At 26.0% G+C, this 26,538-nt stretch overlaps 1 protein-coding gene and 3 long non-coding RNA genes across 8 annotated transcripts in view; 3 read left to right on the forward strand and 1 right to left on the reverse strand.

The window, feature by feature from the left end:
• Nucleotides 1-26,538, reverse strand: part of LOC123271439 (homeobox protein EMX1-like) — a 29,702-nt gene extending 3,164 nt beyond the window's left edge. Inside the window, exons 1-3 of one of the 2 annotated variants that reach the window (XM_044737771.1) lie at nucleotides 26,013-26,538; nucleotides 24,904-25,789; nucleotides 11,009-11,181 (exon numbers count right to left, since the gene is read on the reverse strand). In XM_044737771.1, coding sequence (XP_044593706.1) covers nucleotides 11,009-11,181; nucleotides 24,904-25,765 — 1,035 coding nt within the window. In that variant the 5' untranslated portion in view covers nucleotides 25,766-25,789; nucleotides 26,013-26,538. Of the gene's footprint in view, nucleotides 1-11,008; nucleotides 11,182-24,903; nucleotides 25,967-26,012 lie in introns of those variants that run through there. The other variant, XM_044737772.1, reaches the window with a different exon arrangement.
• LOC123271440 lies at nucleotides 2,996-8,334 on the forward strand. Of its 3 annotated transcripts, none has more exons than XR_006510868.1 (3): nucleotides 2,996-3,147; nucleotides 3,346-3,591; nucleotides 3,711-3,932. It is a non-coding gene; the product is annotated as an uncharacterized LOC123271440 (long non-coding RNA). The 3 variants fall into 3 exon arrangements; XR_006510870.1 differs by lacking the exon at nucleotides 2,996-3,147 and adding an exon at nucleotides 8,105-8,334 and having other exon boundaries at nucleotides 3,158-3,591; nucleotides 3,711-3,806; XR_006510869.1 differs by lacking the exon at nucleotides 2,996-3,147 and adding an exon at nucleotides 8,105-8,130 and having other exon boundaries at nucleotides 3,158-3,591; nucleotides 3,711-3,848.
• LOC123271441 lies at nucleotides 10,007-19,346 on the forward strand. 2 transcript variants are annotated; one of them, XR_006510871.1, is made up of 4 exons: nucleotides 10,007-10,304; nucleotides 13,463-13,558; nucleotides 18,548-18,651; nucleotides 18,713-19,346. It is a non-coding gene; the product is annotated as an uncharacterized LOC123271441 (long non-coding RNA). The 2 variants fall into 2 exon arrangements; XR_006510872.1 differs by lacking the exons at nucleotides 18,548-18,651; nucleotides 18,713-19,346 and adding an exon at nucleotides 17,393-17,404.
• LOC123271444 lies at nucleotides 19,476-20,144 on the forward strand. The gene is made up of 2 exons (XR_006510876.1): nucleotides 19,476-19,854; nucleotides 19,941-20,144. It is a non-coding gene; the product is annotated as an uncharacterized LOC123271444 (long non-coding RNA).

Here is a 26,538-nt window from a genome sequence, read left to right on the forward strand (position 1 = left end):
GCTGTTGGCTGTTAGCAACTCCTCTAGCTCTGGATCCAGCTCCCTTACCGTTTATTGCAACACTCTGGAGCCTTGTTGCCTTAATCGAGTTACCCCCATTTAGTAATCAACCCTCGTCGGTAGCCATAGTAACCACCAACGGCGAAACTCATTGGCTAAAATCTTTATCCTGTGGTGTGCGTTTTCACCCTTCGAAAGAACAAGAAGAAGAAATAGAGGAGGGAAGAACAGTTTATACTACCCGTCAACGGCAAATCTCTAAAAGATATATTTGGATAATATGAATATACCGGTTCTATGATTCTTGATGCTTCAACAAAATATCCGGACAAAATATCTTAAACAATTAGATTTTTTAATAAAACAATTCAAAACAATAAATTTGAAAAAACCCTAGTACACTGAAAGAAAGATTTAGTAACAAAATTTTTATTCATTTATTTGGGAAAAACAAATATTTTGTACCCATCAATATTATTTGTTACAGTTTAATAAATGATTTCTTCATATGAACAAAGCCTTATTACATGGAAATAAATATTTATTTCCACCAAATAATATTTAATAACAGGTACTAAATATTTCTTTAAAAAGTATTGTCGGTAGATGGCTAAGCTTTAATTCCAATGTTTATCTGATACATAACCTATTAACTGACTTGGATATTATTTTATTCAGCTCGATTTTGGGAGATTTATTAAACCTTTAAAAACACACATACTCCCAATAAATGTCTTCTATTTATGTCTTTTCTCAGAGCAGTATAGTTAACATTTTTCAATTAGTCTATTATTGATATGTTATAAACATGTTTAATTTTAAATTTTATAAATGTCTCAAACAAAAATCTATAATTTAATGAGATTCTTTTCTTTATAATACCTTATATTTTTACTTAAAATTATTTATTTTGATTTATTTTAAGTTAAAATGTTAGGTTACACGCTAAAATTAGTTAAAAAATTAATTTCTTTGATACCAATAAACGATTTATTGAGTACCAATAAATTATTTGTTAAATACTACACTGATAGAAGGATTTAGTATGAAGTACTAAACTGATTTAGTAACAAAATTTTTATTCATTTATTTGGAAGAAACAAATATTTTGTACCCATCAATATTATTTGTTACAGTTTAATAAATGATTTCTTCATATGAACAAAGCCTTATTACATGGAAATAAATATTTATTTCCACCAAATAATATTTAATAACAGGTACTAAATATTTCTTTGATGAGTATTGTCGGTAGATGGCTAAGCTTCAATTCCAATGTTTATGTGATACATAACCTATTCACTGACTTAGATTATTTTATTCAGCTCGATTTTGGGAGATTTATTAAACCTTTAAAAACACACATACTCCCAATAAATGTCTTCTATTTATGTCTTTTCTCAGTGGAGTATAGTTAACATTTTTCAATTAGTCTATTATTGATATGTTAAAAACTTGTTTAATTTTAAATTTTATAAATGTCTCAAACAAAAATCTATAATTTAATGAGATTCTTTTCTTTATAATACCTTATATTTTTACTTAAAATTATTTATTTTAATTATTTTGATTTATTTTAAGTTAAAAAATTAGGTTACACGCTAAAATTAGTTAAAAAATTAATTTCTTTGATACCAATAAACGATTTATTGCGCAGCAATAAATCATTTGTTAAATACTACGAAATATTTATTTGGTAGAACTAAATGAGCTTTAACAAATGATTTGGTAACTATTACTAAATATTTGGTAATGAAAGGCTTGTTACCAAATCATTTAGTATCTGTTACTAAATCTTATTAAATAGAACTAAATCCTTCTATCAGTGTAGACTTTAACCAGAAACTAGCCAGTATAATATCGAATTTCTGTCAAGTTACTGGCCAGTTTCATAAACGATCCAATAAAACATGGCGGCTTTGAAGAAACTCTCAATTTTGAATTGAAAGTTTTGAGGTTATCAAAATTCTCAGTCGATCAGAAATATCGACGGTCTAATTAGCAATTAATCTAACTTCTTATTTTTTAGAGGGTGATTTTTAAAAATTTTGATGTAGCAATAGTCTAATTATAAATTATTTAAATGATCCAAACCAAAATATTATACCTCTATTAGATATTAAATTGTTTCTTAAAGTGATAATAAATTTTGAACTAATTGTTTTTTCATACAAATGGAAGATTTTCTAAAATAGAGTTAGACAATTTGCTAATTAGAACGTTGATATGAAAAGATTTGTTTAAAAAAATTAACAATTAAATCTAACGTAAGTCAATGATTGATAAAAAGTCAATAAATAAATAAATATTAATTTGTATGGCAATGTTTACGATTGAGTTGTAGGTGTCGCGATTTCTAGTTCTTACTCGATATTGCTGATCAATTTCATTTTAACACTTATTAATGGCATTTCAACAAATATTCACACCACGTATTTACTATGTTGTACACTTTTATCATAGTTTTTATGTGTTTATTCAACAATAGACCAACACATAAGCTTGTTACCATCTTGTACCTTTTTATCATGAATTTTGCGTGATATTTAGTCTCTGAGATATTTTGTCGGAGGATCAAGACACTTTATACCGAATATACCACGGCCATATTCAAAACTAGTCTCCGTAGGTTTAGTTTTTTTTTCTTTTTTTAATTTATTTATTACGGTAAAGATATGTATCAGTTTGTGTCCATCCAGAAACTCAAACAGTGGATAACTCGAACAGTTCCATGAGTGCATGAGTGCATGAGAAGAAGGCGGCATTTCATGTAATTGAAAGCATGTCTTTGACTGCGCTAAGTGACAGGCAAGGACCTTATAGGTAAACCGAGTGTGAACATCCAGCGCAAGATATCGTTTTCTCACAAGGGCGAGACCAAATCGAGATGTGTCTCGATTTCCAATAAACATCTGCCATGACATCGTGTCTGCTCATTAATTTTTATTTCTCTATAATCTTTTTTTTTTATATTCTTCTTCTTCTTTTTATTAATATATTTTTTTCCTTTTTTTGGTGAAGAATATGCTAATTAAAAAGCGTATAATTAATTTTATTTGGGAAATGAAATTTATACAACGAAGATATCTTTAATTAGTTGGATTAAGTTATAAATCCCTTGGATTGTTGATAGAATTATATTCAGTGGTAAGTTACACTTAAAAACCTTTTTAATCTCTTGGAGATGGTGTTGGATGTTAAATAAACTGTCGATATTATTTTTCGATTGTGAACGCGTTTAATAACGCGATATTGCCAAGGTGAATGGATATATATAAATATAAATGGATATATATGTGTATAATGGGAATTATATATAACATATAGATAGAATCCCTATACTAGGAGAGTGACGCCATTATGCTTGGAGCGTTCTTCGAGCCTGTTTGCTTAGGATAAAATTGACGACATCGATGCACCCTATGTGTGTGATATATAATCAACACGGGAAATTATGTTTGTTCTGTCAGATCCATCGGAGATACATTCGAGAACGGATAAGTGGTTAAGAGAAATAAAATTAAATTATCTGGCGAATTTAAGGGGCTTTACGCACAATAAACCAATAACAGTTGTACGGAAATTAAACGGGTATGTATAAACATATCTGTATTTGTATACTTAAGTATGTAAGCTATAAAATTTTTATAGCGGTGTTAAGATGATAAGACAGGTTCTTTGATGATAATGACATTATAAAATCTTTATAGTTTCAGGAATTGAGGAATTCAACTTTTGATAAACGAAGATCAAGTTTTTGTCAATGTTTTTAGCTTAACTCCTAATTTAAAGTAATGCAATTTTAAGTGAGTACATCTTGATGTGCATCTGCGTAATAAGTACTTGGGGTTTGATGGATTTTTGATTATTTAAATGTCAGGTTGAATTATTCATTAGCGGTAATTTTGTTTTTATATAATTTCGAGGTATGCCCGTCGGTTATTACGGTTTTAGAATTAAAACTACCCTTTTTAATTATTTATTGCGCTAACTGTAGTTTTAAAGAATAATTTTTTTAATTTTAAATTATAAATTTATTAATCATAAATTTTTTATTCTAAATAGATATTGTAAAAGTTTATAATACGTTGCTATAAAATATTTTTATCTTTTGCCAAATGAATATAAAGAATCAGTGGAAATTAATAAGATGAAGAAGGTTGAAATGAAAAAATGGTTAACAAATACACAGAATCAATTAAGTTTCTAAAATAACACCATTTTAGTTACTAAATACAAAATAAAATAAGGCTTAAAATACCCCTAGTATTAATGAAATCGAGTTTTTGGCCAGTAACTAACCTAAAACATGGCGCACGGAAAAAAGAAAACTAGAAAAATTACAGTATATAATACAACGTGGCGCTTCGTGATAAAAACTGGAAAAATTACACACTGATAGAAGGATTTGTTTATAGTTAAAAATATTTGTTAATATTTAACAAGTCATTTATTAGAGACCACTTTTTAGTCCTTAACAAATATTTCTTAGTATTTAAAAAGATTTATTAATATTTAATAAACGAATATCAGATTTATTAAATACAAACAAATCATTTTAAATACTAAGAAATATTTGTTTAATACTAAAAAGTGGTCTCTAATAAATGATTTGTTAACTATTAACAAATATTTTTTAATACAAATAAATCCTTCTATCAATGCAGTTTCAGATTGTAATTATTACAGATTTTATAAGAATTACATTGTAGAATGTAATATTTACATTGAAAGCTCTGAATATTAAATTAAAAAATTGAATTTAGAAAAATGTTATTTCAAACTGTAATTTTTCGAGTTTTCTTTTTTCCGTGCAGCTTTGAAAAAACTTTCAATTTTCAATTGAAAGTTTTAAGGTTATAAAAATTCTCAGTCTAACAGAAATTTCAAAAGATTTGTTTAGAAGAATAGACTTCTAAGCACCACAAGGTCCAACAAGACCTATGTAATCAACGGCCCAAAGAGTCTAAGTAATCAGACTAATTCAATTTAATTTAATAAATTAATTATTTTTCCATTCTTTAGAATCCTGATAAATCTCAACGCATAAACTATATATTTTTGTTAATCTTTAAAATATGAAATTATCATTTTTCTCTTCTTTAATAAATAAAAAAATTAACTTTTTAATAAAACAATTAAAAACAATAAATTTGAAAAAACCCTAGTAGAAATGAAATCGAGTTTTTGGCCAATAACTAGCCAGTTTAACTATAGACTTTAACCAGAAACTGGCCAGTACAATATCGAGTTTCTGTCAAGTAGCTGACCAGTTTCATAAGAGCTCCAATAAAACATGACGGCTTTGAAAAAACTTTCAATTTTGAATTGAAAGTTTTGAGGTTATCAAAATTCTCAGTCGATCAGAAATATCGACGGTCTAATTAGCAATTGGTCTCTCCTTATTTTTTGGAGTGTGATTTTTTAAAATTTTGATGTAGCAATAGTCTAATTATAAATTATTTAAATGATTCAAACCAAAATATTATACCTCTATTAGATATTAAATTTTTTTTTAAAGTGATAATAAATTTTGAACTAATTGTTTTTTCATACTAATGCAAGATTTTCTAAAATAGAGTTAGACAATTTGCTGATTAGAACGTCGATGTGAAAAGATTTGTTTAAAAAAATTAACAATTTAATCTTCTTAAATTTTTTCAATATGTATAGACCGGATTTTACAAATATAAATAATGCTGTGAAGCGGGAAAGAATAGGAGTTACGGTAATTATTACGTGAAGCGTTCCACATTCACGTAACAGGATATTGGTAGGAAAGGATTGAGAAAGGAATGTGGAGAGGATCATCTTAATGTGAGTTTATAGAATATGCGAGAAAAAATTATTAGATAGCTCGGACTGGGATTCGAACCCAGAACCTTCCGAAGACATGTCGGCTACTCTACCATTTGAGCTATCCGGTCTATACTAAATTTCCTTTCGCTTATTCTATATACATTAAGCCACACCGTCCATCTTACGGTAAGCATTTTTACCACACTGATAGAAGGATTTATTTGTATTAAAAAAATATTTGTTAATAGTTAACAAATCATTTATTAGAGACCATTTTTTAGTATCAAACAAATATTTCTTAGTATTTAAAATGATTTGTTTGTATTTAATAAATCAAATATTCATTTATTAAATATTAATAAATCTTTTTAAATACTAAGAAATATTTGTTAAGGACTAAAAAGTGGTCTCTAATAAATGATTTGTTAAATATTAACAAATATTTTTAACTATAAACAAATCCTTTTATCAGTGCAATATAAATAATACTGTGAAGCGGGAAAGAATAGGAGTTACGGTAATTATTACGTGAAGTAAGAACGCTTTAAGGAGAAGTAAGTTAAGCGGACTTAACAAATTAACAATAAAATAAACAATTAACAAATTAACATAAGTCAACGATTGATAAAAATTCAATAAATAAATAAATATTTCCTTGTATGACAATGTTTACGACTGAGTTGTAGGTGGCGCGATTTCTAGTTCTTACTCGAAATTTCTAGCCAGTTACTGGTTTAAATCGAGTCAAAATTTTATTATTTCTACTAGGGTAAACTCTAATGTATAAAAAATGTCAATATTAGACCATAGAAATGAAAAATGGATTAGAAAAATTCAATCAATTTTTCTGCAGGTTTGTTTGAGTTATATTTTATTCATTTAATTATCTGACTAAATTTGCGTTAGTTTAGACGAGAATTTATTTTCTTCCGCGCATTCAGTTGAACAATTAAAATAATTCTTTTTGTTAATTAAATATTCATTGTTAATTACCGTGACTTGTTTATAAGACAATAAAAATCGTGAGACAAAAAATTGTTTGCATAAACTTAACAAGCGTTAATAAATTTTTTTTGTCAACCTTAGACAAAGACAATTTACGTGATTTATGTAAACGGGTAATAGAGAAAAATTTTAATCATTTTAATTGTAGTTTAAAAAAAATATGTCGTAATTAATTGACAATAAAATATGAAGCAAAATATTTTCTTGTTAATTAATAAGAAATTTTTTTTTTAATAAAAAAAACTGGACTTGAATTTGTTGAGAATTAGCTCTGGAAAAATTTAATAAATTGATTCTACTTTATTTATATTTTATAATTAACTTATGAAATTTAATAATTTAAAAAATTATTATGAAAATGGATACACAACTAAATATTAATTGACACAATTACCCCATTCTAACGAAAAAACATATATTAATTATAAATAATTATTTTATTTTTTTCCTTATTAGTAATTACTGTTATCACTGACAAATAAAATAGTATTAACAAACTCGTTTCTTTTTTACAAGGCTCGTAATAATAATCAACAAAATATACAAGCAATTAGATATTAAAAATTAATTAAAGTTATTTCTTCAAAAGTTCAAAAAACTATTTGTCAGATAATAAAACTTGAAAAATAATTTCAAATCTAATTATAGAATTTTTTTTAATGAAACCCGTATTTTATTACACGTATCATTAAATAAATTTCAATTAAAAACAAAGAAAAGGATAGAAGCCTTTAACTATCTAATGGTTATTTTATTTCTTTTTAATAATCTTATTTTTAAAATAAATTTTTCAGGCGCTTTTAAATTAATTATCAAAAATTCCCGCGAATTGAGAATATCAATAAGCTCCACCGGATAATTTTGAACTGTTAAATAAAAAATCGAGGTAATTTGTAAGAGCACTGATTAATGGCAGTGTTAACTTAATTCCCAGTCGAGCAACGATGCGCCTTATTATGCATAGAGACTCGTACGCGTCCTGCATAATATGCAAACTTTTCCATTAACGTACGTGGCAACGTAATGATTCGCAAGTTACCAACTTATATGTTCGTCGCAACACCAATAAATATATTTATAAATAAATTGCACGCCTTTTTGCATACTTATACTTTTATTTTTAACAACTACTTATTCGTACTATTTTATTATGTTATATTAACATTCACTCTCAACAAAAAGTCGTAATTCTGAATTAGTTACTTGTGAATACTAATTCTAGATCTAATGTCCGACATCTGGGATACTTTATATTACACAGTTCCGTTTAATAAGTCAATAACCGAGAAATCTTTTCTAGTTTCAGGAAAAAAACCACGTGCCGATCTTTATCGAGTTTCTCGAAACCATAACTTTGGTCTACTAGTTTTTAATGAAGAAAATACAAGTAAAAACAACCTCTTCTTTATATATTTAATGGCTTAATTTTTAAATCAGAGTTAATGTCTTTCTGCGCACGCGCGGAACTTGTTCGCCGCAATCATTGTCACTTAACCTGTAAAACTAACCTTGTTCTTTTAACAAATTGATATTTTGGTAAGCAAATTTTTATATAAAAATTTAAATTTAAATTGTTATTATTTTTAGATTCTAATGGATGAAAGGAATAATTTTACACAAAAAAAAAATCTTATTTGAATTAAGTAAATAATTTTGAAGAACTTTATCTTGATTTGAGTAGAAAAATTCGGAAAAAAGATGATTTAAAAGTTGCACCCCAAATGATGTAAAAATTCAATTGTACGAGTGGTGTTAGTTTTGAATTGAAGCTTAGAATTGAGGTTCTACATCACAGTGAAGTAAATTATGGTTATAATTGTTGTTAATGTTTCGTGTCGTATGTATTTTTTTATTTATTAAGAATTTGTTATAAAAAAACGTGAAAACAACATGGCCGATGATTTTGTATTCACGGAAACAAGAAAAATTACATTATATAATATAAAGTAGTGCTCCGTGATAAAAACTGAAAAAATTACAGTTTCAAATTGTAATTATTACAGATTTTATAAGAATTACATTGAAGAATGTAACATTTAGATTGAAAACTCTGAAAATTAACATTAAATGTTTGAATTTAGAAAAATGTTATTTCGAACTGTAATTTTTCTAGTTTTGAATATGACGGGACAGTTATTACTATTTATATTGTAATTTTTCGAGTTTTCTTTTTTCCGTGTGTTCAATGCTAAAAGAATATTGTCTTAAAGAATTTATTTCAAGGTTTGAGGGTATATTTATCAGCGTCAAGTTAATCCTATTTAAAATATATTACACAGAAAGAAAAATGTTCTTAAATCAAGTATATAATTTTGAAAAACTTAATCTTCTTGATTTAAGTAGAAAAATTCTTGAACTAATAAATTTTTCTTGATTTAAGGAAATTTTACTTGATTAAAGAATTTTTTGTCTTGATTAAAAAAAATTACCCTCTTCAAAATTATTTTCTTGGTTCAAGAATTTTTTTCTCGAATCAAGTTAATTTTTTTTTCAGTGTACACTGATAGAAGGATTTCTTTATAGTTAAAAATATTTGTTAATATTTAACAAATCATTTATTAGAGACCACTTTTTAGTCCTTAACAAATATTGTTTAGTATTTAAAAAGATTTATTAATATTTAATAAATGAATATCAGATTTATTAAATACAAATAAATCATTTTAAATATTAAGAAATATTTGTTTAATACTAAAAAGTCGTCTCTAATAAATGATTTGTTAACTATTAACAAATATTTTTTAATACAAATAAATCCTTCTATCAGTGTAGATACGAAAATTGTATCACCAGGTGATTTAAATTTAGGATCACTTCTGTGGACCACAAGTGATACAATTTTTGTATCACCTGATGAGATTTTAAAGTCACTTTTTTTCCGTGTAAGAAATTTTTTTTGGCTTAAGTAAATTTTACTTGATTCAAGAATTTTTTGTCTTGATTCAAAACAATTAAACTCTTCAAAATTATTTTCTTAGTTCAAAAATACACTAATAGAAGGATTTATTTGTATTAAAAAAATATTTGTTAATAATTAACAAATAATTTAATAGAGACCACTTTTTAGTATCAAATAAATATTTCTTAGTATTTAAAATGCATTGTTTGGATTAAATATTAATAAATCTTTTTAAATACTAAAAAATCGTCTCTAATAAATGATTTGTTAAATATTAACAAATATTTTTTATAATTATTCATCTTGATTCAATTGAACTTAAATTTTTTTCAGTGTATTGTTCGACTTGTTAACTCGAAGATAATATTGTCAAATAACCCAAACAAACTAAAACTCAGTAATAAGTAAATTTATTTAAAAAAAAAAAAAAGAATTAGAAGCGATTAAGTAGTTGATTTACGCTTCGTACAAAATGCTTGATGTTTATGATTATAAGTATATAGTTTGCGACAGTATAAAGTAACGAGGAGGACTATTCTACGAACATAAACCCATGCCAGTGAAACGACGACACTTGTACAACATGATTTATACACCTTAGGTATTCACAGCCTCACATATTACTATATAATACGTGTAATCACCTTTTTTCCGAGTTTATATTTTTTGCCTCATCATTATTTCCATTTTAATTAATTACCTCATCACCCAACTGTCCGTAAAATAATCTTTATCGTTTGTTTGTCGTTGAGCTTTGTGTTTTGCCTTTTAAATCAAATTAATTATGTCCGTTTGTACACAAACCAATTTAATATATCATATAATAGTAATAATAATAATAATACTCATTTAAATTGATATTTGTAATGATAAAAGTGAGATTAGTTAATTTAATCGAGTACTAATTTAATACGGCATAAAACTCATTCAACTATAACGTATCCAATTCTAAATAGTACCAACTAATAACCTTATATATATTAAATATATAACTAATAATTACTTAAGCTATTGTCCACTTGTTCTGCAACTTAAATATTATCTTTCAATTAGTTTCTTTTGTTTGTTAAGTAGACCATTCTGGTTTATTGCGCAATGCAATTATACAAAACGTCTTGAGGTGTAATATATTTTAATAGTTAATTAGCTGGATGGATTACATATAATATATAATACGTACTCGGTAATTAACGCCTGCAGGAACTTAATTAAAGATGGAATTTTTTTTAAGGTATTTTTATAAAATTTTCTTATACTTTCTAAAGATTGTTAATTTAATTTAGTCATATTAATAGTTTTAGTTACCTGAGTTTCGGTCAAAGATAATGCTTGCGCAAGTTGTTTCCTCTCAGCTCCAACAACATAATGATTTTTTTCAAAAGCATGCTCGAGTTTTAATAACTGACTCGGACTAAATGCTGTTCTTATTCTCTTGGGTTTTCTAAATGGCTGGAGGAGAAATCCTGGTATGTCTGGACCTAGTGATTAAAAACAAAAAAATATTTTTATTAATGTTAATAAGTATAATATTATTATTAATGGTAAATATATATTCTTAAGTTAGCTGACAGTTTTTTTTATTTATAGTAAAATTAGCCGACGTTCAATAATCTATATTATTAAGAGAGAAAAAAATTTTGTGTTATTGCAAAGGTCTTGATTTGAATTTGTGCCTTTTCAAAGTTTCTTATCATTCTCACCAATAGTCAATTTATTATAATAAGTATTTAGGCTGCATTCGAAAATGCTCTATCTTTAGAAACATAATTAAGAAATTACCTGGTATCTTGTGAACTATTGATATTTTTAAAGATATAAGCTCATCCTGATGTTACACTCATCGAGACCTTTCATTTAAGTACCCACATCAATTTTTCATATATTTATATATATTATATATATGTGTATATGAAAAATATATCAAAAATGCATATGGGTACTCAAATGAAAGCTCTTGATGAGTGTAACGTCGGGATGAGCTTATATCTTTAAAAATGTCAATAATTAAGAAATGACCTTGTATCTTCTCAACTATTGACATTTTTGAAGATATAAGCTCATCCCGACATTACACTCATCGAGATCTTTCATTTGAGTACCCACATCAATTTTTCATATATTTACGAGAATTTTATATATTACATATATATTATATATATGTACATATATGAAAAATATATCAAAAATACATGTAGGTACTCAAATGAAAGCTCTTGATGAGTGTAACGTCGGGATGAGTTTGTATCTTTAAAAATGTCAATAATTAAGAAATGACCTTGTATCTTCTCAACTATTGACATTTTTGAAGATATAAGCTCATCCCGACATTACACTCATCGAGACCTTTCATTTGAGTACCCACATCAATTTTTCATATATTTACGAGAATTTTATATATTAGATATATATTATATATATGTATATATGAAAAATATATCAAAAATACATGTAGGTACTCAAATGAAAGCTCTTGATGAGTGTAACATCAGGATGAGCTTATATCTTTAAAAAGGTCATTAGTAACGAAAGTACAGGGCATTTTAACAAATATCTTGTGAACTATTGACATTTGTAAAGATATAAGCTCATCTTGACATTACATTCATCAAGACTTTTCATTTGAGTACTCACATCAATCCTTCATATATTTTATATCTAATATATAAAATTCTCGTATATATATCTTTTACATATATGTATATATGAAAAATATATCAAAAATGCATGTGGGTACTTAAATTAAAGCTCTTGATGAGTGTAACCTCAAGATGAGCTTATATATTTAAAAATATCAATATTTAAGAAAGTACATTGCAATTTAACCAAAGTAATTTTTTAATAATACAAAATTTTATTTATTTATAGTTCACAAGTGACGGAAGTCACATAGTGACTGCAAGGTTGCTAGTTTTTTTTTATTTTGACCAATAAAATTCCACGTATAATTTTTCAAAATTTATCATTATAAAACTCTAAAAAAATTTCTAATGTCTGTTAACTTCAATATTTTTCATTATTATTATTTACTTACAATGTGTACTTAATAATACTATTTTTATGACAAGCTTGTCATCAAAAATAAATATTAATGAAGAAATTAATAGCCATTTGTAAATAAAAAACGTAAAAGATAATTGATGGATGACTTGTGAATAATTTAATTTATTATAAATATCAACTCGATTGGCCAAAAAAAGTTTGTATTTTATACTTCTTAATACATGTACCATGTGATTATCTTCAATAGTTATTATTATTATTATTACTTGTGAAGTTACTGTCGTCATTATTATTATTATTAAAATTAGTATAGGGCGCATGTAAATATAAGGTATATAATAAGGTTGAAAAGAGGTGCATGTAGCGCGAGCGCGGGAGTATTATTGTAACTACCTAATTGAGTATTCTACCTCGAAAGGTGCCTGTCGATCGTCCGATACACGCGCCAGCGACGCCGGAAGTCGTTCGAGATACACGCTGCGAGTAATAACGGAAAGGAATTACGATAAATACGCACAACTTCAGCCCGACAACTTTTTTACAAACTATAAATAACAAATTTTATTATATATAAATAAAAAGGAATTATTATTGTCGTCCAAGCAAGAAAAAAAATTATATGTCACTAATTGATAATCATTGATTGTAATCGCTGATATATTCTTCTTTATTATTATTCAAATCACGAGGGATAATTATATTAAGGTGAGTCGAGAAGTTTTTTAATTTTTTACTTATTAAAGTGTTTGTTTCTTTAAGGTTACATACTAGAAAAACGATAATTGGCTGGGAGCACACAGATATTAATTTACGTCTAATGGAAGATTTATTGATGGTTAAGAAACGTCGATGCAGGTAATATTTCACTTGTATGCTTAATTTCAATTATATATATTGTAGAGATTATAAATAGTTAAGTATTAAGCAATTTATATGAATATTATTAATTATGTGATTAATTGTTTGGTTAATTTATGCGTTTAGCGATAGTTTAATTAAATTTTATTCAAGAAAGGTGAAGTTAAGTGAAAAAAAGTTAGATTCAGTAGCTGAGTTTATTATCATTGCTGTCGTTAAATATTATTTTAGTTTCAAAATAAATGATACTGAAATTAAAAAATTTGTAGATTTTTAATAAAATTAATTACAGTTAAATTACCAGACATTTGACTAGTTTTCAATTTTATTTGATAAACAAATTTGATCTGAAAAATTATTTTTTTTAAATTGTATTTTTAACCCTCGCGGTTTTTGAAATACCGTAAATTTTCGGTATTAATGCGTTTACTGTAAATTTACCGTTATAATTCTGAAATAATACGGTATTTCTGTGGTCATTTTGGCCAGTTTTTTTACTGTAGTTATGCAGCATTTCTACCGTACTTTTGCTGCAAAGTTCAGAAATAATACTATAAAATTACTGTAAAACTCTAGAACTTTTACCGTAAAAAATCCATGTATTAACTATAACTTTAAAGTAATAAAATCGTATTTCTACGGTAAAAATACCAAAGATATACTATAATTTTGCCGCGTTTATACTGATTTAATTAAAGATATAATCCTTTCTACCGTAAGATGGACGGCTGTGTTTATTACTCGGTGAGTCTTATTAGGTGACTGAGTAATTAGATATGGATAGTGTCTCTGATAGCTCAACTGGTAGAGCATTCGGCGCGTAACTAAACGATCTGAGTTCGAATCCCGGTCTAGACTAAAAAAAATTAATAATAATAATAACAATCGAGAAATTAGTTTATCAACCTTTTAAAAATAATTCACGATAATTTATAATATTATAAAAAAAAATTTCAAGCTATTGAAAAATAGTAGTAAAGCAGCATATTTTTGGTATTTTGCCGATAATAGAAAGTAGGGATCTTCTTTTCCGGTTTTTTGCTGCAATAATGCCGCAGATATACAGTAAATATGCGGTATATTTACGGTTTAAATGCTGTAAATATACCGAAACTTTTCTATTGTATTGCCATAAATATTCTGAATTTATTTCGTAATTTTTTCATAATAATTCGACAAAAAAACTGGCTAAAATAACTGAAGTATTACGGTAAAAATACAGCATTTATATCGTATAAATACCGAATCTTTACGGCATTTCCAAAACCATGAGGGAAACATCTAAATGTCAATTTTTTTACAAAAATTATGTGTTGAATTAATTTTCATAAACAAATAAATTATTATGAAAAAAATTAAAAATTTTAACATCTTGATGTAGCAATAAGGTAAAAGCCCCAATTATTGACGGGGGTCTAAATATTGACACCCTAAATTATTTTTAAATATATTAAATTATCTGTAATAAGAATAACGATCAAATAAATTTTTATTAAATTTTAATTAATTAAAAAATTGAAAAAAATCACATTCAGTTCAAAATATTAAATATTAATTATTAAAAAAAAAATAAAGTTAGCACCAGTTCATCAAATCAGCTTACGAGCGTCTATTTTCTTAACAACTTTGGTTAGAAAAGCATTTTTTTTAACTGCCGAGTTTAAATTAATTTTTTCATGTAATTATATGATCTATTTTTTTTTTTAATTAACAATATATGAAATATTTATAAAATTAAATAATCGAAATTAATTGTATGCTTTATGATATTTAAATAATGGGAGTCAATCACTAGTTCATAATTTTTATGGTGAATCCCATATTGACAGCCAGTCGACAGCGCTATGACGCCTTTTTTTTTAAGTATAAAATACGTTATATACGCGATTATATTCAAGGCTTTTAACTGTCAAACTAGTATACGTTGCGCGCGCAAGCGCGCGTGTGAATTTAGTATGGAGTTATCTATATTTTCATACTTATGATATATTTGACCAATCACGTTACGAATAGTTTGTCTTATTGTGTATATTTTCATATTTTTCATCTAAATTATAAGAGTGGATAACTCGGCGTGTTTTAGTGTTAAATAAGTTTTTAAATAAATTGTTATATTTTTCATAATAATTATTCATTCATAGAAATTATTATTAATTAACTTCAATAATATTGATTACTTTATATCAAGTTTTTGATAAATATCAATATAACCAAATGATTCGACGCATGTGCAGTAGGGGCGTCAATAATTGGGGTCCCGAGAAAAAATATTTATATATAATTATATATATTTATATATAAATTGGTTATATATGAAAAATGACCAAATATAACCATATCTAATCATATATAATAATATATAACAATATTTAATTATATATTTATTACATCTAATTAATTATTGGGTTAATTTTATGGATAGAGTATTTAATATGGTCCTACGCAATTCTCTGTAACCAATTAAAATGCAAAAAAAAATATCTAGCTATAATTTTACGGCTATAACACCAGCGGTCACCCATCCATCTATTAACCCTGCTCAATGCTGCTTAACTTTAGTGATCTCCGTGCGTCTTGAAGTTTCTGTCTGCTCTGTGCTGCTGTCTTAGATGACAATGATTCTATGATCTACATAATGTATCATATGGGTTTATCATAAATATAATATAAAAATTGATTTAAAAATATATTTGGATAGTCATAATTCATAATTTATTTATTTGACCGAATTTCATAATAATATAACACTTATTTAAATAATAAAATAAATAATGATTTTACTATTAGGTAGTAGCAGAGCAGACCAAAACATCTCATAGGAAATGTAACAAATTTTGTATTTCAGAATTATTTAAACGTAATTATAAACATCATTTTATACTTTTGTGATTACCAAAAAAATTTTTTTCAAAGAAAAAATTTTTATATATGTTAATTATAGATAAGCATATATAATTATATATACTTGTATATAATTATATATGGGATTATATATAATCTTGGATGGCTGTATATTGCTCCATATATAGTCATTTATAATTATATATGACCTCATATACAATTCCATATATAATCATGTATGATTATATATAACTATATATAATTATATATGGAACTATATATAATCTTGCTTGGCTGTATATTGCTCCATATATAGTCATATATAATTATATATGATTGTATATAATTATATATGATTATATATAATTGTATATAATTATATATGTGATTACATATATAATCATATATAGTCATATATGATTATATATCAATATAACTATATGATTCGACGCATGTGCAGTAGGGGCGTCAATAATTGGGGTTACGGTACGTCAATAATTAGATCAATCAGTTTTTTAACCCGTCAATAATTGGTGTATCCAGATCATCTATTTAATTATTTAAAATTAATTAGTAAATATCACTGATTATCATTTTAAAAAAAGAAATTGATTAGTTAAAACATTACTGAAGACATTACCACAAACAAAATTCATCGATATTTATATTTGATTGCTTAAAAAAAATGAAATCATAACTTTGTCTCTTATAGCGTCAATAATTGGGGCTTTTACCTTAGTTCAATTATAAATTATTTGAATGATTCTAACCAAAATATTATAGCTTTATTAGATATTAAATTGTTTTTTAAAGTGATAATAAATTTTGAACTAATTGTTTTTTTCATACAAATGGAAGATTCTCTAAAATATACTTAGACAATTTTCTAATTAAAACGTCGATGTTTTGAAAAAAAAAATTTACAAGTGCAAATTTTAAAAATATTTATTATTATAATTGATTTGCTATAAAAATTTCAAAAATTTTCAGATCGCTAATTTTATTCTCATCAAACTGTTTTTATTTCAGCATTCATTATTAATTTTGATTAATTAATTGATATTACTATGATAAAATTGACGTTGAGAGACCTATTAATATTATAAGAACCTATTCTGGTTGTTTGATAATAGTTTATTAGCAATTTTTGACTTTGATATTATATTGATTTGTACCTAATTTTTACACTGAAAAAAAAATTAACGATTCAAGAGAAAAATTCTTAAATCAAGAATATAATTTTGAAGAGGGTAATTGTCTTGAATCAAGACGAAAAATTCTTTAATCAAGTAAAATTTACTTAAATCAAGAATATTAAGTTCTTCAAAATTATATACTTGATTCAAGAACATTTTTTTTTCTGTGTAAGATATTATGTTAGCTGCTCAATTTTAAAACACTTAGTAACTGCAAAATTTTTATACCTAATTTTTTTTAATATTGCTGCATTTTTTATAACTTTTAAACCTTAATTTCAAGTATTTTTTCTTAAAAATATTTATATTCAAATATTTTCTATTCATAAATCAAATTTTTCATCAATTTCGCAGGCAAACTTTTATTAAATAATAAAAATTTTTAAATATTAGTTACTGTATTTTGAAATTGGGCAGCCGATGTATGCTCTGTATATCTGTATTTGCTCCTGATTGTTAGAGAACTACGTTCTAGAGCCTTTTCAATAAATAAAAAAAATAATTAAATATTTTAAAGGTGGGCAGTGTAAATACCAAGAAGATATAAAATTTAAAAAGACTATAGACAGAACTTATGAAGTGCAAATATAAGTATATAATAACAGAAAAGATATATTTATATAGAGAAAATTCTACGCATTGTATTAAATTAAAATAAGTAAATTTAATGTAATAAAATTAAGTTTATGCAAGGATATATGTACTCAGTCCTATTTCTGGGCCCTTATGGCTGAAATAAATAATTAAATAAAATATTTTTATTGAAGAAATGAGATACTGTGAAAAAATATTTAGAACAATTTCAATTGGCAAGTACTAATTTTTATGATCACTTTAGTAAAACTTAACTCATAAATATACACACACCTTGCAAATTAAAAATTTACAATACTAATTTTTGTAAATTATACGATTTAAATTTAATTGAAGAAAGAAATTGAAATTTCAGTTGAAAAAAGTCACTGCTAATTTGAAACAAATGTCTGTAATATTTTAAAAATACAACTTGAGCCATATTGAATTTTTACCACACATATCTTTTGAGTGTTACATGTATAAGTATATGTGAAGAACAAAAAATGAAATAATAGTAATTTTGAAAAAATTTTAATAGTTTTACAAATTATCAGAGACAGCAAGCGAAGAGAAACAAAATAATGACGGGTAGTAATTATATGAAAAACTATGAGTACGCCCAAAGGAGCCTAGAATTACTCAAAAATAATACTAAACGATGTAACATATGAAATTATCTCGATTTCTTCTTGAGTGAAGTATAAATAAATATAATACAACTTTGAAAAGAGAAGTTAGAGGATATACTTAGCAGGATTGACGTATTTCCTAACACGGTAACAACTGTTAGTTGAGTTTCATAAATATTTTTTAGTGGCTTAATGCTTTTTTAATTAATCGTTGTACTGCACTCGTATCGGACACATGCATTTTAAGAAATTCCTCGCGTCCAAGTCATTAGTATTATTATTACTTGGACGCAGAGGTCTGAGCTGAGACTCTTAATGCGATCACGAGTTGCAACGACGTTAAATGTTGTAGAAAATCGCGTGAGTGCTTTATCACATGTATAATGCTAATATATATACTTATTTCTGGTTGATCGATTGCGAAATGTTGTTTTATGTACTTGAAAACATTGAGGTAACGTTAGTCTCCCATTAATTTTGTTTTTACTTCACAGAGAAATCCATTTTGTGGTTAATTGACATTTTTTTTATTTATTGACATTATACTGCACACCTTTTGCTTCTTATCATTTAAATTTTATCAAAAGAAATTTTTTTATTTATTTAAAAAAAATTAATTATATACTTCAAGCCATTTATTCAAAGTTAAACAAAATAATTTAATAATTTTCGGAATAACTTCAATGGAACAACGCTAGAGGGCGGGAGTTTTAAAATCCTGAGTTTCTATTGGTCGAAGATAGTACACCGTTCCTCCGCAAGGCGGCTTGGAACCGAAATTTAAGCGGCTTTGAATTCTTATACAAGAAAGATGATTAATAACTCACGCCAATTGCTAAGTTAATTATCTAACACTATTAAAACAATAAAAGGTTTTAAATTTTCTTATTAACTTTAATATTCATTAGAAGCAATCTCTTCAGATGATCATGCTTGTAAAGCTGATAAAATTCTAAATATCCAATTAATCAACTAAATTCCTTTTAAATTAGCTATTGAATGCCTTGCAGTGGAACTTAATTGAAAATCGTTAATTAAATTTTCTTGTTCGGTAAATTGATAAGTTTCATTAATTCTTTTTATATTTGTTCCGTCCATTAAAAGTTCTAGTGTTGATAATGTAGGTCTTTTTTTTAGATATAAAAAGAACTTTTTATTGAAGAGAATACGGAATTCAAGAAAACCCATGAAAAGTCACATTAACAAAAAAGTTTTTTCTGACTATACTACAATAAAAAGACAAGCCAGCAGGCGGGATGTCATCCCAACAATATAGTAAATCGAGGATTAAAAAAGTGTGAAACTACTTTATAATAGAAATATAAAGTATATATATATATATATATATATAAATGGTATAAGAGTATTATCGTGAGCATCAGACATCCCGTGGAGCGTACTCGAGGGTAAACGACATTTTAACAATGCCAATTAACCCGCTTTTGTGAAGCTAAAGATTGTCTTGTCATACAAAATACAAAGCGGTTTTCATTTTCAATTATTTACTGCGCTAACTGTATTTTTAAACAATTATTTTTTTAATTTTAAATTAAAAATTTATAAATCATAAATTTTCAATTCTAGATATAGTACAAGTCCATACAAAATATTTTAATCTTTTGCCAACTGAATATAAAGAATTAGCGGAAATTAATAAGACGAACAAGGTTAAAATGAAAAAATAGTTAACAAATACACAAAATCAACTAAGTTTCTAAAATAACACAATCTCAGTTATTTAATACAAAATAATTAATTTAAATCAGGATGTTGTAGACCAAAATGATTTTATGTTGTTTTATTCCATTTATTTTAACATGCGACGTTTTTTTACCTCAAAATTTTCTTCCAAAAGGGCACCTTAAAGTATCTTCCAAAAAGCAAAAACTGAAACTTTGTGTTTATTTGAAGGGTATTGTTGATAATTTATTACTTATCAATATTAACTAGAAAATAATTGATTAGTTTTTTAAACATATTGTTTACGAGGTTTTTGAATATATTTAAAAGTAATTTTTAAAAATTAAGGACTATGTGTTTTAATATTGTAAAATTTTAAGGTTCTTAATGATGTCAGAATATAACTGACCAAACGTCGCATGTTAAAATAAATGGAATAAAAAAACATAATATAATTTTGGTCTAAAAAATCCTGATTTCAATTAATTATATAAGAATTTAGACCTGATTAGAGCAATAATATAAATACAAAATAAAATAAGGCTTGAAATATATACTATAAAATTTTCTCCGTGTATGGAATAAAATTTTATTCATATGGAATATAATTTTATAACTATTAACTAAGTTTTCTTTTCAAGTCCAAATAAACTTTTTTATTACTATTAAATAAAATTGTCTCTCAGTGTATGTACAGACAACCATTTGTCTATATAGGGATTATATATAGTTATATTTACAACTATATACATATTTTTGGGAAATAAATAAAGTAAAATAAAAAATAACTACACTGATAGAAGGATTTGTTTATAGTTAAAAATATTTGTTAATATTTAACAAATCATTTATTAGAGACCACTTTTTAGTCCTTAACAAATATTTCTTAGTATTTAAAAAGATTTATTAATATTTAATAAATGAATATCTGATTTATTAAATACAAGCAAATCATTTTAAATACTAAGAAATATTTGTTTGATACTAAAAAATAGTCTCTAATAAATGATTTGTTAACTATTAACAAATATTTTTTTAATACAAATAAATCCTTCTATCAGTGTAATTTAAAAAAATTAAATTAACAGTTAATATAAATAAAACTATTATTAATTAAATTTCTTCTCTCATTATCAAGATAGATTATAAAATTTAAAATGACTTTTTATTGATACCATTAATTAAAGAGTATTTTTCCGATCTATAGTTGCAAATCGTGGAGAATTATATTCCAATATCAATAACTGATATCGTGACACTATGACTTAATGACCTGGAGTCTATAAACTCGATGAAATGTTAATGTTTATTAACGTAATTGGTTTACTACGACACTATTATATAATATATATGATAATTGTTTACATTACTTTTAAATAAATGATTACTTCGTTTCGTTATCGGTTATCGTATCATAATAATGGTAATAGTTTATAATAACAATAGTAACAATGATAACCGGGGAAGCTATGATTCCGACTCGACAAATATGCTTTTAAGATAAAACAATAATTAAATGAAATTAGTACATTTTAATTGCCAAGTTTAACAATAGACGATTATTCCAGCCACTAACGATACTTGTTACTTGTATTTATTTTTATTTTTATTATTATTATTATTATTATAATTATAATAGTTTAGTAATACTAACCAATGCAAATTTATTTAAACTTTATGATCTTTAATTTACTCATATAAATTAATGTAATAATATTATGAGCTAGTTAAATAGTAAACGTTTCACCCAGATACTGGGTCAATGAAACAGAACACCAAGTCCGTAGATTTATTGGCCTTTCTCAGGAGGCTTAGTACTTATATTAGTGTAATTATTAAAAAATTTTTTATTTACAATGTTTTAAATTTTTGGAAAATCATTTTTTTTACTAAATTATTAGTTAAATTTTTTAATAATTTAATTTTAAAATTAATCTAGAATTTAAATAATTTTTTTTTACGCAAAAAATGTAATTAAAAAATTTTTATGGATAATTTTAATTAAAATTTTGATTTATTACAAAATAACAAATTAAAATTTTTGTAAAATGATTTTTTTACTAAATTATGAGTAAAATTTTGTAATAATTTAATTTTAAAATCAATTTAGAATTTTAATAGAATTTAAATAATTTTTTTTGGCGTGAAAAAATGTAACTACAAAATTTTTATGGATAATTTTAATTAAAATTTTGTATTATTACAAAATTACAAATTAAAATTTTGACAAAATATTTTTTTTTAACCTAATTTTTGTAAAATAATTTTTTTACTAAATTATGAGTAAAATTTTGTAATAATTTAATTTTAAAATCAATTTAGAATTATAATACAATTTTAATAACTTTTTAGACGTAAAAAAATGTAATTAAAGAATTTTTATAGATAATTTTAATTAAAATTTTGTATTATTACAAAATTACAAATAAAAATTTTGGCAAAATATTTTTTCTAAAAGAATTTATATAAAATAATATTTTTACTAAATTATGAGTAAAATTTTTTAATATTTTAATTTTAAAATTAATTTAGAATTTTAATAATTTTTTTAGACGTAAAAAAATGTAATTAAAAAATTTTTATGGATAATTTTAATTAAAATTTTGAATTATTACAAAATAATCAATTGAAATTTTGGCAAAATATTTTTTTTAACACAATTTTTGTAAAATTACCATAAAAATTTTAAACATTGTAAAATTATAACTAATAGAATTACTTGGTGTCTGATAAGCGAAAAATTTTTTTTAAATTATCAAACAATTAAAATTATTAAACTATTACAACCAGTAATATAGTCGCCACGTGTGAAGGTGACGTTTGTATAATAATGATCGTTAATAACTGTTTAATGGCGATGATGATAACTAGACAATTAGCAAATACGATAACAAACTATTGACAATTGACAAACTATTGGTGAATATAAAAAAAATATACTTGTCAAGTATTATCAACGTATTACATGTGTCTATAATTATAATTATAATAATAATTACAATAATAATAATAATATAAAAAATAAATAACGCAATAAAACCGATTGCGGATGCATTAAAAAGAAATAAAAATCTAATTAATTTGGTAATTAAACCGGCAATTAGTAATTCTTTAAAAGTGTCGTGGATTAACCGGGTTAATGACTTAATCGATAGTGTTTGGTGGTCAATGTTGTACGGTGCGATAGCGAGAGAGGAATAGAATACTTGTGAACAAAGAAAGCCGATAGGGTCAGCGGTCGTTACAAAATCTCAATTACGAAACATTGCGTAACTTTAAATAAAACTTGGAGCGTTTAATTGTAGCGACACTTTTAGTTATTATTTATTTTATAATATACTATTGTATTTTGATAAAAAAAAAATAACTTGTTATATAAGAGAAGAAGTTTTGATTCATTAAAATCATCTATGTTATTAAGAGAATAAGCAAAATTTTGTGGCCAGTGTATTTATATAATAAAATGAGGTTTTATGGTTAAATTTGGTATCTTTGAAGTCTTGACAAGAAAAGACCTTGTATCTCGTGAACTAATGATATTTTTAAAGATATGAGCTCATCCCGATGTTACACTCATCAAGAGCTTTCATTTGAGTACCCACATCAATATTTCATATATTTTATATATTTATATATATATGTACATATGGAAAATATATCAAAAATGCATGTGGGTACTCAAATGAAAGCTCTTGATGAGTGTAACATCAAGATGAGCTTATAACTTTGAAAACATCAATAGTTAAGAAAGTACAGTGCAATTTAACATAATTAAGAAACTACCTAGTATCTTGTGAACTATTTGATATTTTAAAGATATAAGCTCATCCCGATGTTACACTCGTCAAGACCTTTTATTTGAGTACCCACATCAATTTTTCAAATATTTTATATATTTATATATATTATATATATTTATATATGAAAAATATATCAAAAATGCATGTGGGTATTCAAATGAAAGCTCTTGATAAGTGTAACATCGGGATGAGCTTATATCTTTAATTTAAAAACATCAATAGTTAAAAAAGTACAGTGCAATTTAACATAATTAAGAAACTACCTTGTATCTTGTGAGCTACTGATATTTTAAAAGATATAAGCTCATCTCGATATTACACTCATTAAGACCTTTCATTTGAATACCCACATCAATATTTCATATATTTTATATATTTATATATATGTATACATGAAAAATATATCAAAAATGCATGTGGGTAATCAAATGAAAGCTCTTGACGAGTTTTACATCGATATGAGCTTATATCTCTAAAAACTTCAATATTTAAGAAAGTACAGTGCAATTAAGTCTCTAATAATTTTTTAAATTTTATTGAATCAAAAAAATAATGTTAAAATTTCTTCTTAATTTTTCTACCAACAATAAACTATAAAAAAAATTAATTAATTTAATTACCTGCAGGAAACCTGTGAGGAAAAAGCCTTCCATGTCTTGAAAGTAACCAGGGAAAAAGCGGATAGCTGTCCCTAGGCTGATGAGGATGAGGCGGCGGATGGGGGCCTCCCGAAGCGGCTCCATGAGGATAAGGTCCATGCGGCGAGCCATGCGGCGCAGCACCGTGATGCGCTTGTAACGCAAGCGCAAGATTCGAAGCCTGGAAGTTCTGCGCCGCGGCTAAATTAGCCGCCAGAGCAAATTGCTGAGAATGATACTCAGATTGTCCTTGAGGTCCACCGTGTCCCGCCTGGAGGCCATACAAAGACTTGATCTGCTCCGCAGCGACGGCAGCAGCAGTAGCCGCCCCAGGAGGCGGCCCTAGATAGTTCGGACTAGGCCTGACGACTCCAGGAGGCGGCTGAGGATGTGCTCCAACCGGAGAATCTCCATGGGAAATCCTGTGAGGCGGACTCGGACTGTTATTAGGCGTTGAGCCGCCACTGTGACTTCTATTCTGAGTCCTGCTATAGTCCAGGTGAGTCAATCCTTGCAGATGGTGATGATGGTGGTGCCGCGCGGCCGGGTGCGGATGACCGTTCAGCCTCGACGGGTAAGATTCCACAGAAGAACTTCTGGACAATGGACGGTCGGAGCCTTCAGAATGCGCACCGGGAGACCTGGTGACTCTTCTTAGTCTCGGCGAAGAGGAACCTTCCACAACTTCCATCGGGCTTCCATCCCTCTCGATCTCCAATCTATTTTCCCGTCCTCCTCCTCCTCCTCCTCCTCCTCCTCCTCCTCCCACTATCGAGTCAATACTGAACCCGATTTTCGGCTTAGAAGGTACCGGGACTATTGGCGTCGGTGCCAGCGGCATCATCGTACGCTTAATTGTTTCTTTTACTTCTTGTACGACGTTACCAAGTAACTCTTTACAGAACTTTTAACTGCTTAGTATCAATTGTTTTTATAATCATAATATCTATTCATTGTTATATTATTTGGTAATGATTAATTAATTCAATAATTAAGTGTTTAACACACTAATTTATATATTAAAATTTTTGAATTAATTTTAAATCGCGGCAATTATTTGCGACTTCATGGCCAATTAAATTAAATAATACTTAGACTATTCACTGTCTTAGTATTAAAATTTCTTCCGACGGAATCTTAAATTAATTAACATTAATTTAACACCAAATTAGTTACCGGACTAAGCCGCGAGTTTTCACTTTTTAATGACATCTTCAAGGTAGTTAAAAATTTTTTATCACTTATTATTATCATTAATCACATTATATGTTCTTGTGTGAAGAAATCTTAAGAAGAAATAACTTTGCTCTAAATAACTAAATAAAATTCCACCTTTCAGGCTAGCTTTTGTTTCGTCATATCTTTTATAACTCTAATCCCAAGTTATTACTTGTATTCTCTTTTGCGAATCTAATCAATCTATGTATCGTGCTTTAAGGAAATTGTTCCTAAAATTTGTACGTAAAATTAATATCATCAATCACTTGAATTTCGAAGAAATAATTATCTTGTAGCACTATTATATATCCAGACTCTGAAGTTCAATCACATATAATCTTTAATAAAATTATCCTGGATATTTATAATTAATTAATTAATTAATTAGTCACTCCGATA

This window comes from Cotesia glomerata, linkage group LG9 (genome assembly GCF_020080835.1).
Source record: "Cotesia glomerata isolate CgM1 linkage group LG9, MPM_Cglom_v2.3, whole genome shotgun sequence".
Classification (NCBI taxonomy): domain Eukaryota; kingdom Metazoa; phylum Arthropoda; class Insecta; order Hymenoptera; family Braconidae; genus Cotesia; species Cotesia glomerata.